Source organism: Cydia strobilella, chromosome 21, assembly GCF_947568885.1.
Source record: "Cydia strobilella chromosome 21, ilCydStro3.1, whole genome shotgun sequence".
Taxonomy (NCBI): domain Eukaryota; kingdom Metazoa; phylum Arthropoda; class Insecta; order Lepidoptera; family Tortricidae; genus Cydia; species Cydia strobilella.
Window position 1 is genome coordinate 10,447,647 of NC_086061.1, and position 14,362 is coordinate 10,462,008.

A 14,362-nucleotide genomic window follows, 5' to 3' on the forward strand; every position below is an offset into this window, starting at 1 on the left:
CTATCTTTCGTCACCTCAGCACTCACTCCTTTCTTTCTCATATCCTCTTTCACACAATCCATCCATCGCTTTTTGTGTCTACCATACGCTCTCCGTCCATCAACATTCATCCCTAACATTATTTTGCCTATATGGCATTGATCCCTCCTCATCACATGCCCATACCACGCCACGCTAACCTACTACTTCTTATCTTCTCCGTTACTGGTGCTACTTTCAAACTTCCCCTAATATACTCATTCTTAATCCGATCCTTTCTCGTCACTCCACACATCCATCTCAACATTCTCATTTCCGCTGCGTGCACTCTTCTTTCATCCGTCACTTTCGTCGCCCAGCATTCTGATCCATACATTACTATTTAATGGGATTAAAAAGTATTTAAACAATTTTTTTGGTTAAATGAAAGACTAAGAACTCCATGAAAAGGCGTTAAAATAGGTAGGTAGGTACTTAAATTACCTATTAAAATTCAAGCGAACAAAGTTGCGGACAACAGCTGATTATTTATTGTGCCTAGCGATATGTTTGCTAGATGTTGGCTAGATGTGATATCACAAATAACACTATGGCATGGCAAATAATATGAAATGAAAATTACAGTTTTCCTTTTCGTTTAGTATTATAATATTTTGTTACGGCGATATTGAGGTACTCACAAGGGCGTAAAGTCCTGATCCTCTTGATCCCCTTCGGAACAGGACTGTTCGTGATATTCCGCTGTCTACAAAAATAAAATAGATTTAAGTTTGCAGTGCTCCCATCGAGTCGAGCAAAACAAAGCATTTGTCATATAGGCTATTTTCAACCTCCTGTAATTTAAAGCTAGAAAACCTACAATTTTAACTTGGTTTCATAATTAATTTTTACCACACCAACTCGAGGAAAATACTAACTTTAAAGCATCAAACCAAATCAAACCAATTTAAATCCAATTGAACGTTTTTAAATATGTATCATTCAAAATCATCATTTTCTCAAACATGCTTGGAAATGGTCGCCTTTTGTTCGTAAATCGAAAACGCAGTGCCTAATTTTTATCCCAGCGATGACAACGCACGGCCGTCGCGCGCCCGGCGGCGCGGACGCAGCGGGCAAAAATGAAATTCGTGTGATTAATTTTACTCCTAGGACTTGCATCTAGGTACCTCGTCAGAAAATGCCTTTCTTTCCATCCCTCGGCAACAATCTCAACAATGTATGTTAACCAGAATTGTATTGTATTAAATAAATGTACTATTAAAAGTCAATGGTACCAACCGAACTTTCTCGACATATAAGAAAATATCCTAATGTAACAATCCATACTAATATTATAAATGCGAAAGTCTGTGTGTTCCCTCTTCACGCTTAAACCGCTGAATCGATTTAGATGAAATTTGGCATAGAGATAGGTTGAGTCCCTGAGAAGGACATAGGATAGTTTTTATCCCGAAAATCATCCCTTAAGAAAGTATAAAGCGGGGTGGAATTGAGATAATTAATGAAGTGTCTGCTAATTTGTGGGCATTCGCGGGCAAAAGCTAGTAAATATATAAAGAGGTCGGATTTTCAGTGGCGATAATCGACACGAATCATTGCCCAGCATTTTGGCCGATCTAAAGGCTAAGTAGCTTTTATAATTTCTCTTATACATATACACGGGAACTACTTATATTACGCCCCAGGCGTAAGAGAAGCACAGGTTAGGTACAGCCGAATCGGCGGAAAGTCAGATATGACAAATTGTTTCCCATAATGCATCAAATGTGTTAAATACACTTTTCTTTGCTATAATTTAAAAAAAAATGTCTGTAATAAAAAGGCATTTATAGACCCTTGGTACATGTACACAATGTTAATGTTAATAAAACAATAATGCTCTTACCTCCCTCTCTCCGAACACGGGCACCTGCACATTTGGCATGGAGCCACCAAATAGTGGCCCCAACAAACGATGCACCCGCTGTTCATTGGCCGACAACCTCAGTTTGGTTGCCGGACCTCCGCCCGTCCCCGTCGCCAAGATTTTAATGTTTCTTATTTTGCTTCTGATGCGATTTTTATACTTGGACCAATGCTAGAAAGTGTAAAAATTATTATTATTATAATGGATATTGTATTCAAGATATATGTAAACGATTGGCAATTATTTAAGTATACATACAGTAGCCCAGCCCTGTGGACTTTTATGGACACCAGGGAGGCCGTTGAGGAAGGGCGCTACGCGAGACCACCCGCCCTTGGTCGACGAGCGACCTCCAAGCCCCGTTGTCACGAACCCCACCGCCAGCTCCCGGTTACGTACCGGCCGGTACCTTCCGAACTTTTTGGGGAACGACTGTAATATGATATATATTAACATTTTTACTTATGAAATACTTATAAAATAAATATATGACAAATATAGTAACAATTACTTACGATCCACTCATTGTTACGATGTTGTTACGCGTTGTCATGTCGTGACGTTGTCAATATTTGAAAACATGCAAATTTTTTGTTTTAGAATAACAGAAACTGAGTATTTATAGACAAAAAAGGTTCTAAGCCCAAATAGTGTAGGAAATAGATGTAGTTGTTGTATGGAGACCCATGCATTAATTTCTGTCGATTAAATTTTGCTTGGTTATTGTATACCTAGTATGAGCCGTAACTAACATATAAATATCAAAAAAAAAACACTCCTAAGTTAGGTATTAATACGTAAAAATACAAATCTGTTTATATACTGAACCAAGTAATTCCTACGTCCAAAATTATTTTACCACATAGGTTATTTGTATCAATCTGTGATATATTAAATATATTAATAACGGGTCACTCACGTGTTTTAACTCGAAAACGCTCGACATGTTTTACTCCGTACCGAGGAGCGTCATCAGGAGCTTGCGTCGACGGTGACGGACCGGCGCAGACTGCGGGCCCAACACCAAATGTCATGTTGTGTGCAACCCATCATTTAAACGAGGGTAGTTTCTCGCCCCCCCTGCCGCCACCGGCGCCCGCGCCGAGTCATCGGGCGCGGAGGGCTGCGGCCCGCAGTCTGCGCCGGTCCGTCACCGTCGACGCAAGCTCCTGATGACGCTCCTCGGTACGGAGTGAAACATGTCGAGCGTTTTCGACTTAAAACACGTGAGTGACCCGTTTCTAATATATTTAATATGTCTGTGTCTTACGGAAGTTTTGTCTGTATGTGATACTAGAAAAAAATCGAAAACTTTTGTCAAACATGAGAATATTTTTCTTATGATAATTCCTTTTTTAGACTCTTATTTTCATTGGAAAATTGCTCTGTCATTATTTTCTTCTTATATGATCTTAGAATATAATTTGGCGTAGTGGATTAGAAAATCCAAAAAAAATGCATACCCAAATTTATGTATTTTTTTAGAACTTTTAAAAACTGAGTGGAAAATTTCTCAGCCTGATTTCTTTTTAAATATATACTAAGTAGTCACGTATACACTTTAATCGAAAATATCCAAAAGATGTATCATCCAGAACACCGAAATTTTGGAAGCGAAGATAAATCCATCCCGCGGTTACGCAATAATGTACCGTCTTCCTGTAGCAGATTAGCGTCCCGACCCGACCGCGTGACTCGCAGCCCGCACTTAAGAAGGGAGTTGTCGTTGTCACTGGTGTGTGATTCTTTACACTACATTTAGTGATTTTTACAAGCTTTTATTTAACTTGCAATGTACGTAAGTAAATATGTATGTAGTTATGTAACTATGTTTGTACGGGTCAAAGTTAAATTTGACCCACTTTCCGGTTTCCGATGAAACTTAAAATGTGCACACATATGTAAGTCGGGTGACAATGCAATATTATGGTACCATCGAACTGATCTGATGATGGATACAAGAGGTGGCCATAGGAACTCTGTGATAAAACAATGCAACCTAATTGTGTTTGGGGTTTTTATAATTATTTCAATAAGTATTAGTTACCTGTGGAAAGAAAATTACAGTCAGCGATAAAAGATTGTACCAAAAATGAAATTTTTGCCAAAAACTTATTTGCGTTTTCTTTGTACCGAATAATATATACTTACGTAGTTTCATATATAGGCCAAACGAAGCCCAAAAATTGCCATTCAGTTGAAATAATTCGTGTGTAAGCGTATTTTGGCATAGTTGTAGATAAAGGTGCCTGAAACAACATACTAAAAGTACTGGTGGATGGGGGTGAAGCTAACGGGTAGAGGGAGGTGTAAAGGCCCCTTTTTTAGGGTTCCGTACCCAACCTGTATGTCCGTCTGTCTGTCACCAGGCTGTATCTCATGAACCGTGATAGCTAGACAGTTGAAAATTTCCCAGATTATGTATTTATGTTGTCGCTATAACAACAAATACTAAAAAAGTACGGAACCCTCGGTGCGCGAGTCCGACTCGCATTGGCTGGTGTTTTAGTTTTTCGTAAATAACTCGTAAACGGTGGCCCATAACAAAAAATGTTCTAGTACATAAATAATCTACATAAAATTTCCTACAAGAAAGATTTAATACACTTTTTCGCTACGATCAATATTTAAAAAGATATTAAACGATAAAGTTAAAATCTATGGTTTTTTTTTATATTTTCGTAAATAACTCGTAAACGATGGCCAATAGCAAAAAAATGTTGTTGGACGTAAATAATCTACATAAAATTTACTACAAAAAAGAGTGCATACTTTTTGCTAGGATTAATATTTAAAAATATATTAAAGAGGGAATGTTAATTATAATCAATTCTTAGGTTCCTTTTTTTTTCAGTTTTTCGTAAATAATTTGTAAAGTATGAGCTATAGCAAAAAAAAATTATACACAAATAATTTACACAAAATTTTCTACAAGGAACATGTGAAACACTTTTAGCTAGGATCAATATTTTAAAAATATATGAAAGCGGGATAGTTCATTATTATCAATTTTAAAATCAATTTTTTAACATGCAGATACGTCTGCTACTCCAAATTTTATATTAAAGGAAAAAATGGAACCCGCAACCGCCGCAATCCGTGCGTTGCTCTTAACCAATGGCTTTACGCCACCCCAAAGGCGTGTATACATAAATAGTAATAAATAATAAATATTATAGGGACATTCTTACACAAATTGACTAAGTCCCACGGTAAGCCCAAGGAGGCTTGTGTTATATACAACGATATATATAATACTTATACAAATACTTAAATACATAAAAAACATCCATGACTCAGGAACAAATATTTGTGCTCATCACACAAATAAATGCCCTTACCGGGATTCGAACCCAGACCATCGGCTTCACAGGCAGGATCACTACCCACTAGGCCAGACCGGTCGTCAAAACACATACATAAGTTAAGGAATGGAAAGATTTGCAAGGTTCTGGTAGGCTTCCGTAGCTCAATTGGTTAAGAGCAACGCACGGATTTCGGAGGTTGCGGGTTCAAATCCTGCCGGAAGTGTAACTTTTTCCATTTTTTCCTTTAATATAAAATCAATTTTAAAGTCCTTTTTTAGTTTTTCGTAAAAACCTCGTAAACGGAGGCCCATAGCAGAAAAAGTTCTGGTAAATAAAGAATCTACATAAAATTTCCTACAAAAAACATTCCGAAAACGTCTCTAGGATCAATATTCAAAACGAAATTAAAGGAATAAAGTTAATTACAATCAATTCACAGGTCACTTTTTAAGTTTTTCGTAAATATCTCGTAAATGTTATACACAAATAATTTACATAACATTTTCTACAAAAAATGATTTATTACACTTTTTCGCTAGGATCAATATTTAATGAGGTATTAAAAGGGGAAATTAAATTAAAATCAATTCTACACATTATTTAACTTTCCCACTTTAATAGTTTTATAAATGTTGATCTTAGGGAAAAATGTTCCACATGTTTCTTGTAGGAAATTGTATGCCAATTATTTATGTTTAAGCTTTTTTTTTTGCTATTAGTTATACTTCACAAATTTTTTACGAAAATCTAAAAAAGGGACCTGAGAATTGATTACAATGAACGTTCCCTCTTTACTATCTCATTATATATTGATCGTAGCTAAAAACTGTAAAATACCTTTTTTGTAGCAAATTTTGTGAATTATTTTTGTATAATTTTTTTGCAATGGACCACCGTTTACGAGATATTTAAGAAAAACTTAAAAAAGTGACCTCTGAATTGATTGTAATTAACTTTATTCCTTTAATTTCGTTTTAAATATTGATCCTAGAGAAAAGTTTTCGGAATGTTTTTTGTAGGAAATTTTATGTAGATTGTTTATTTACCAGAACCCTTTCTGCTATGGGCCCCCGTTTACGAGGTTTTTACGAAAAACTAAAAAAGGACTTTAAAATTGATAATAATTAACTATCCCGCGTGAATATCTTTTTAAAATATTAATGCTAGCGAAAAATGTACCACTTGTTTCTTGTAGGAAATTGTCTGTAAATTATTTATGTATCAGATTTCTTTTTGCTATAGGTCACTTTACAAATTATTTACGAAAACCTGAAAAAAGGAACCGAATTGATTATAATTAACATTCCCTCTTTAATATATTTTTAATATTAATCCTAGCAAAAAGGATCCATAGTCTTTTTTGTAGTAAATTTTATGTAGATTATTTACGTTCAACAACTAATTGGCCACCGTTTACGAGTTATTTACGAAAATATGAAAAAACTTACCATATAATTGATTTTAATTAACATTCATTATTTCCCCCGATTTTCCTTCGTTTGGTGGCCTAATAACGAACTTTGCTCCCGTACGACTGCAGACAATATAAATATAACAAACGAAAACAGTAAGCCACCGCCGGGCGAGGCGCGGCGCGTGCGCTGGCGGCGGCCGGTACCGCTCCCGCACCCCGCTTGTACACTCCGCCCCCTACCACACTGCTACCGAATCTCCTGATATGTTTACTTTTTAATACGCTCGTTATTTTTTTGGATTTTTTTATAATTGAATGGTAAGAAAACTGTGAACTTAATTCAATAAATAAAATGGATAGAGAAATTTTCCACAGGGAGTAAAAAGGCAATTTCTGAAAATAGTATAGTTACATGGAATTTTTTTTAGATTTTCATTTTGTAGGTATAAAACGGCAATAAAATTGCATTCCAGTGAAAAAATTTGACGGAGCAATTTTCCGGTCCAAGACACGCCAAAAAATTATATTTTGTTAATATTGGTATTTCTGCTGGGATATTTTTTTTTATATTTCATATATTGTTGCAATACGTTACATGAATATGTCCGGCGAAGAAAGTTTGAACGGAGCATTTTTCCATAAAAAGATATTAACGAGTTAAGACTTTAGGTATTTACTTAAATCCTCTTAATATTATTCTTTGGAAATTTATACAATACTCTTTATTTATTGATACTTTATCATACTGTAAAGTTTTTTCTGGCAGAGGAATTACTGCAGGGGTCCACTACTTTTATTTCCTACACTAAACTCTCACTCTCTCTAAGTCTTGCAAGCTACCAATAAGCTTATAAGTCTAACAAGGGTAGTGGAGCCAATATAAAGTTTAAGTTACATTAAATGCACACTCAAAGTTTTCTACATGGGTGAATTCTATATCATACGTCTTTATAGTACAATCGGATTAGGTCTAACCTCGAAATCCTTCCAAAGATATGAAATTTGTCGTTTCATTCACTTTTCTAAAGGCATGTATTTAATTAAACAGGCATCTTATATGTATCCTTTAAAACATAACAATGTGGAACTTAAAGATGAAGTTCATAAGGTAAGTATGCCTATACCTATTAGGTGTGTTCAATTTGCTGTGAAACCTTAATCAAAAGTATCTAAACCAATATAATATTGTCTACATATGGTGCAAGTATTAAGATGTTTCATTCCACTTACCCGTAATCAACTCCAAATATTGTAAACATTGCGTTTTTTAAGCTTGAATAACCTCGTGCTGATTTTTTATTATTGTAAAATTGTTTATTATGTGGAAAAGTAGCTCCCGCACGCCGCTTTTATAGGGTTTTACCATGGTTTCCCCATTTATCACAAAACACAAGTAATCCAACAAATACATAATACGATTCTGACAATACACATGCCATATAGTGACTGCTAAAACATTGCCATATATAAATTTTAATTGAATGACAGCTGCAAATTTTGGTTGGTTTGACTCTAACGTCTACGTAGACTGCCAACTTCAAGTTTAGTTCATCATGCTCTCTGGAAAATCCCCTTTGCTTTTTTAAGGTTGGCGTCGACTATACTCGCCTAATTATTACAAGTGCGAAAGGTAGGAAATTCGCACGTGTATTGTACAACGTTTTACAGGACATAATTATGGCCCTTTAAATTTTCGACATACGCACGTATAGTGCTAGTTACCGCACTAGGGCGGTAAAGTAGCACCATATGTACTGTAATAGTTATTTACGATACAAGTGCGGAAAAGACGAAATTCGAAACGAGTGGCGATAAATTAAAACACGACCGCAGGGAGTGTTTTAATTCGACACGAGTTGCGAATTACCTATTCGCACGTGTATCGTACAATGTTTTACAGTATATACAGTATGGCTCTTTAAACTTTTGACATATGCACGAAAAGTGCTCTTTTACACACTAGTGCGAAAAAGTAGCACCATATGTACTGTAATAATACATTACGATACAAGAGCGAAAAGTAGGAACTCGTGTCGATTTCGATTGCCAAAATTTTCATTTTTGGTACAAGCTTTTATCGCTGCCTGTATTTTACTTTAAATTTTTTCAAACACAATTAGTTTGCGTTGTTTTATCACAAAGTTCCAATAAATATTTTTTTTTATTTCAGAAATTTAAAAATTCCATAAAACATTATAATAAATAATCGACACAATACTTTGGACAAGATTTGTAATAAAATTTAAATTAATTAAAATTAAAATAATGAATTTAAACGAAATAAATATCATATACAAAGGAAAAAATGACCAAAGCCTCCAGTGCCCGGGGCTAGAATCAAACCAGCGTCCTCCGTTTACGCGACAGACGCCTCAACCGCTCGGTGGCATGGGTCGAAATTTCCAAGAATATGATATTTATTTCGTTTATAGTTTAAATAGTAGTGTGACTACTTGTAAAAAAAATACACAAATTAAAATATTTGCACAAGAAAGTAATTTAATTTGTTCTTAGAATAATGAATATATTATTAAAATACTTAAGTAAAATTTTAAATACAATAAAATTGACGAATTAAAAAGATGTCACAATATTGTTATTCATATTAACAATGATTTCATGTCAAAAGTACAAATAAAAATAAACAAATATCCTAAAAATAATAAAATTTGGCCACCAATGACCACCTCCTGTCTCTATCATCAGATCAGCTCGATGGTACCATAATAATATTGTATTGTATGCAAATTTTCAGCTTTATTGAACACCCGAGAAGTGGGCCAAATTTAACTTGCAAGATTTGATTGTTTTTTTGTTGACCACGAACGCTGTAAAGGGTTCGAAACGTCGGGATGTATTATAAATTCAATATACGCGATATAATCCGTTTTCATAGTTTTATTTCATGAGTAAACTATCGCGGTAACCGAAGACAATATTAAGGATTTATTTAGCCAAATATTCTTTAAGTTCTTCTTCCTCGCGTTATACCAGCATTTTGTCACAGCGTAATAATTGGCGTAGGCATTAGTTTTTACAAAAGCGGCTGCCATCTGATCTTCCAACCAAGAGGGTAAACTAATAGGCCTTATTGGGATGTAGGCTTTATTGTGCCAAAGTTACCTACTCGTAAGTCACGTAACACAACATATTATTTTTCACATCACCAATTAGAAAAAGGGCTTTTTCTTCCCTGCTAGGAGGGATCAAAGTAACACTTTTCTGTTCTAGGACACTATTTCAACATTTTTTTGCGCATTATTTTTTTAGCTTAAATAATATTTTTAAACATTATAATTACCTCATAGGTGATGTGAAAAGCAATATGTGTCACATGGCAGCAAAATTATTTCCATCTTGGGCGTAACACACTTGAATCCCTCACTACGCTCAGGATTCTATAATAAAATCCCTCGCTACTCTCGGGATTCTATTATTCTTCGTTTAGGATTTAATTGTACCCCCTCGCCATAAATATGTCATTTTGCTCCCTTGTGACACAATCTACTAATAAGTTTCACAGAACAAAATTACTTGCATATAGGTATAGGTATAGCCGGTATGAGTACCTAAACATATTACTTTTCTAATAAAAAGGACTGAAGTGTAGTGCTGCGAAGATACGGTATTTTTGTTTGGCTTTTTTGTTGCTTTGTTTGTCATATGGATATACCTACATGGTAGAAGAAGTAGGTATGGAATCCTCCATTTTGCGTAGTCCGACGCACCTGGTATTAGGGTTATCCCAATTTTCTGCCAATGTCTGTTAAGACTGTTTTTCTTAAGAACACCTAAAATAATAAGTTTAAAATTAATAACGAGGACCGGTCTGGCCTAGTGGGTAGTGACCCTGCCTGTTAAGCCGATGGTCCTGGGTTCGAATCCCGGTAAGGGCATTTAATATTTGTGTGATGAGCATATTTGATATTTGTTCCTGAGTAATGGGTGTTTTCTATGTATTTAAGTATTTGTATACATATTATATATATATGCTTGCATTATGGGTACTCAGACAACGATATATATATCGTTGTCTGAGTACCCATAATGCAAGCATACTTGGGCTTACCGTGGGACTCAGTCAATCCAATCTGTGTAAGAATGTCCTATAATAATAAAATCTCAGTCTCCAGTTTGCTGTTCATTCAAACTGAGAAAATATAAATTTCTGAGTCAATATACGACCGGATGTCCTATATGCCATTGAAAATTCAACATTAAAAACCCCACGTCACGTTGCATAAAAACTAATTAGTCATAGCGTCCAATTTAGAGTATAGCACAGGCAAGTGTTCTTAAGAATTTTACCTTAATTTATTAATCAAAGGAGCTGAGGTAAACATGAGTTGGAAGAGGTTGGTACGCAGATGCAACCAGCAGTTATGTAGCCGACGCTCCGCTTCACACGGGATTAGCCCTTAAGCCTGCACCTAACAGACTCCGGCTCATAGCTATGAGCTTGCTGTTGCGTCAGTTTTCATTTTTACAAAAAAACTAGTCTACTAACTACTAACAACACAATAAATGCTTATTTTGCCGCATTCTTCACTATCTCGCCCTGTCTCACTGCCATCTAACCCAGAGGGGAAAAATATACCTGATTATGATTGGTCCGTCTTCCTCATGATATTTTACTTAACCGAAAAGCAATTGGTATTTTGCACACAAGTTACAAGAACCGAGCCGGGGTTAGGACCCACAACCAACGGTTTAAAAATCAAAATTTATACCTATATAATTTGTATATTTATAATAATAAATCTGTTTTCTTTTTGACATTTCGTAGTATATGTATTACTTTATGTTAATTGTCAAGTATTTTTTTAAATCATAGATTATTGTCACATGTTCGTTTTCATGATAGATCTACACCCACGCAACTGCATGTCATGTTCTTGCGGTTTATTTTTATGACGCCATGATCGAAAGTTGACTATAACTCCATCTTGCGTCCAGTAGAGGAATCAAAATAGTATGGAAAAATAAAATTGCAGTTTACTCTATGCCGTAGAATCCCCTTTTGAATGTGATAAATCTATATATGGCGGCCATACCCATCGACAAAAAAGTCTACTTTTGAGATCATTTCATGCATTTGACAACTAGAATCCTGACTAGAGCCGGGACACGTAGGCAAAGTGCGTACCAAAAGTACGTTTCTATAAAAATACCAGTTTTACGAGTACGACCCCCAATAGGCAATTCACGTGCTTCCCGTGCTTAAGCGTCTTACAAATAAGGGTTATTTATGCAAATATCGACTTTTTATTAGTAGGGATCTGACGTATCGTGACGTTTTGAGTCAAGTCCATTAATCAACTGACATATTAACAACGTAAAAATTACCTCCATTATTTTTTGTTCCAACAGACACACTGACAGACTGTCAGTTAACAAAAAAATATTTTACTTAAAGTAAAGGTAAGAATGGCTGTACGAGGTGTTGGAAATTTCATATTTGTTATATTTCAACAATTAAAGTCCGTGCTTTTAAATACTCGACAAAACTAAAGATCGTCCATTAAGAAATACCTGTTCCAAAAACTATTCCAGTAAAACGCCCCACCTCTAGTGTGGAAATGTTCATTTGCTGTCAGCGAATTTACCTATTCGACAACACACGATTTCTTCCATTCAACTGAAGTTCAACACGAAACGTCACTTAACGCATGTCGAATACCGCTCCAGTATAATAAATAGAAAAATTAAACAAAAAAAATTTAAGTAGTGCCTTTGTGAGATGTATACCTCACGAACCCCCATTTTGAAAAAAATCCAAATCCTGAATCGACAAAGAAAACTGCTTTAACTAGATTTTTTGCTTTTTTTGCTTAAGCTGAAACGAACGTAAAAACTAGTGCCTACGCTAATTCTTGAGATTAGTTGCCAAGCGGACCCCAGGCCGAGCCGTGGCAAAATGCCGGGACAACGCAAGGAAGATGATGATGGTTACCAGTTTGAACTCTCAGTTTGATACTCTATTCACATAGTTCTCTCTATAACTTCCCAATTTGAACCGGGTAACTTCAACCGGGTGATCGATGTCCGGATTACTCGCGCCATATTTATTAATGCGGAACCCATTAGGCTTGACAAATTGGACAATCATTTCCATTTGCCCCGTTTTTGTGCTTTTTTCTCTTGTTCGTTGTTATGTCGTTATTTGTTGTGAGAGAGTTTAGTCAATCGGACCTGTTTGTGAGACCTTGAGGTCCTTGAGGCACGTAAGAAATGTAACAAAAGGAACAAGGAAAGAAAATTACATTAAAGAACGGTTCTTATTCTTAGGAAATGTCCGATAAACATCAGGGGGCCTTTATATAGGGGGCTATTATACAGGTTGGCTAAAAAATAAGTGCATTCCCGTTGCCAGGGAGGTTTTGAGATTATACTGAGCAACTTTTACTATGGGACCACCCACGAAATCGCGAAAAAAAATTTACCTTCCATAGAAAATGGACCAGCCAAAATGTATGAAACAGCCAATTTTTTTTGTGATTTCGTGGTTGGTTCCATAGTAAAAGTTGCTCAGTATAATCCCAAAACCTGATGAGAGAGGAGAGTCATTACTGGTGTTCTGATGGGGTATTTTTATTTAATTATGATTTATTTATTTCTATGTATGTATTTATATTCATATGTGTATTTATAATATAGGCTACGGGTTTAATTTATTTATGATTAGGATTCTATCATGTTTGTACCCTTTGTTATGTTAGCCAAAGTAGAATTTAATCGCACTTAAACTATCGTGAGACATATTTCAAAATATTTATCAGTACGGTTTTTACTCACTATTATTTTTAGTCGCTTTTGGCGACATGTTTCGGATTCTTTGGGAATCCATCCTCAGGCACGAGTGTCCGCCGAATAATAGTGAGTAAAAACCGTACTGATAAATATTTTGAAAGTAGAATTTGTTATGTTAAAAGATGTGAAACTGTGTCTTTGAGAGGCCTACTGTTTTTATCACTACATTCCTAATGCTTTTTAGTTTGTTTTCTTTTTACTTAAATAATGTCCCAAAAATATTTTAAAAACGTACTAAGAACTAACTTAACTAATGTAAATATAAGTTAGCTAAACGATCTATACTACAACACTAATATAAAAACACCACAAGTTTTAATGTTTCAAAAAATCCTTTTTTTGTAATTTTTTGTAATATTAAAAATATGCTCATATTGATGTTGCTAATAATAGTAAAACCTCTGAAATAGGTACAAAAAACAATATTAAGTATATGTATGATAAACGCCATTTGGAAATACATTTGAATCTGGGCTTATCATAATCTGTCATAATAGGTGTCTAAAATATTTGGTCTAGAATTTGATTCCACATCTTAAAAATATTATTTAATAAAAAGAAAATGCCGATTTTCCACATCATAATAAAACAATAATATGTGGTACATAATATTATAACAACACCTTTTATAACAGAAACAGGTAATCTACAAAATATATTACCATAATATTACGTCCCATATCAAAAAGATAGCTATGCTCCCAAATAATGATCATTTCGAGATTTACCTGACACCTAATCATAATAAACATTTATTGATATTTCATATAAACTATCCGCTGTATCCGCCGTGTTTTTACGTAGAATAAAATAATACAAAAAAGACTTACCAACGACGACCATGGCAAGCAGGATAAGCAGTATTTTCGGCATCACAGAACTTGGAACACTAAAACATGGCGGGCATCCGGGGCGCGCGCTCAACGCGATCTGAGGCCGCCC

General features: G+C 35.1%; 1 protein-coding gene across 2 annotated transcripts in view; it reads right to left on the reverse strand.

Moving 5' to 3' along the window:
- Nucleotides 1–14,362, reverse strand: part of LOC134750981 (protein lev-9) — a 199,751-nt gene extending 185,389 nt beyond the window's left edge. Inside the window, exon 1 of one of the 2 annotated variants that reach the window (XM_063686284.1) lies at nt 14,251–14,362. In XM_063686284.1, coding sequence (XP_063542354.1) covers nt 14,251–14,293 — 43 coding nt within the window. In that variant the 5' untranslated portion in view covers nt 14,294–14,362. The remainder of the gene's footprint in view (nt 1–14,250) is intronic. The other variant, XM_063686283.1, reaches the window with a different exon arrangement.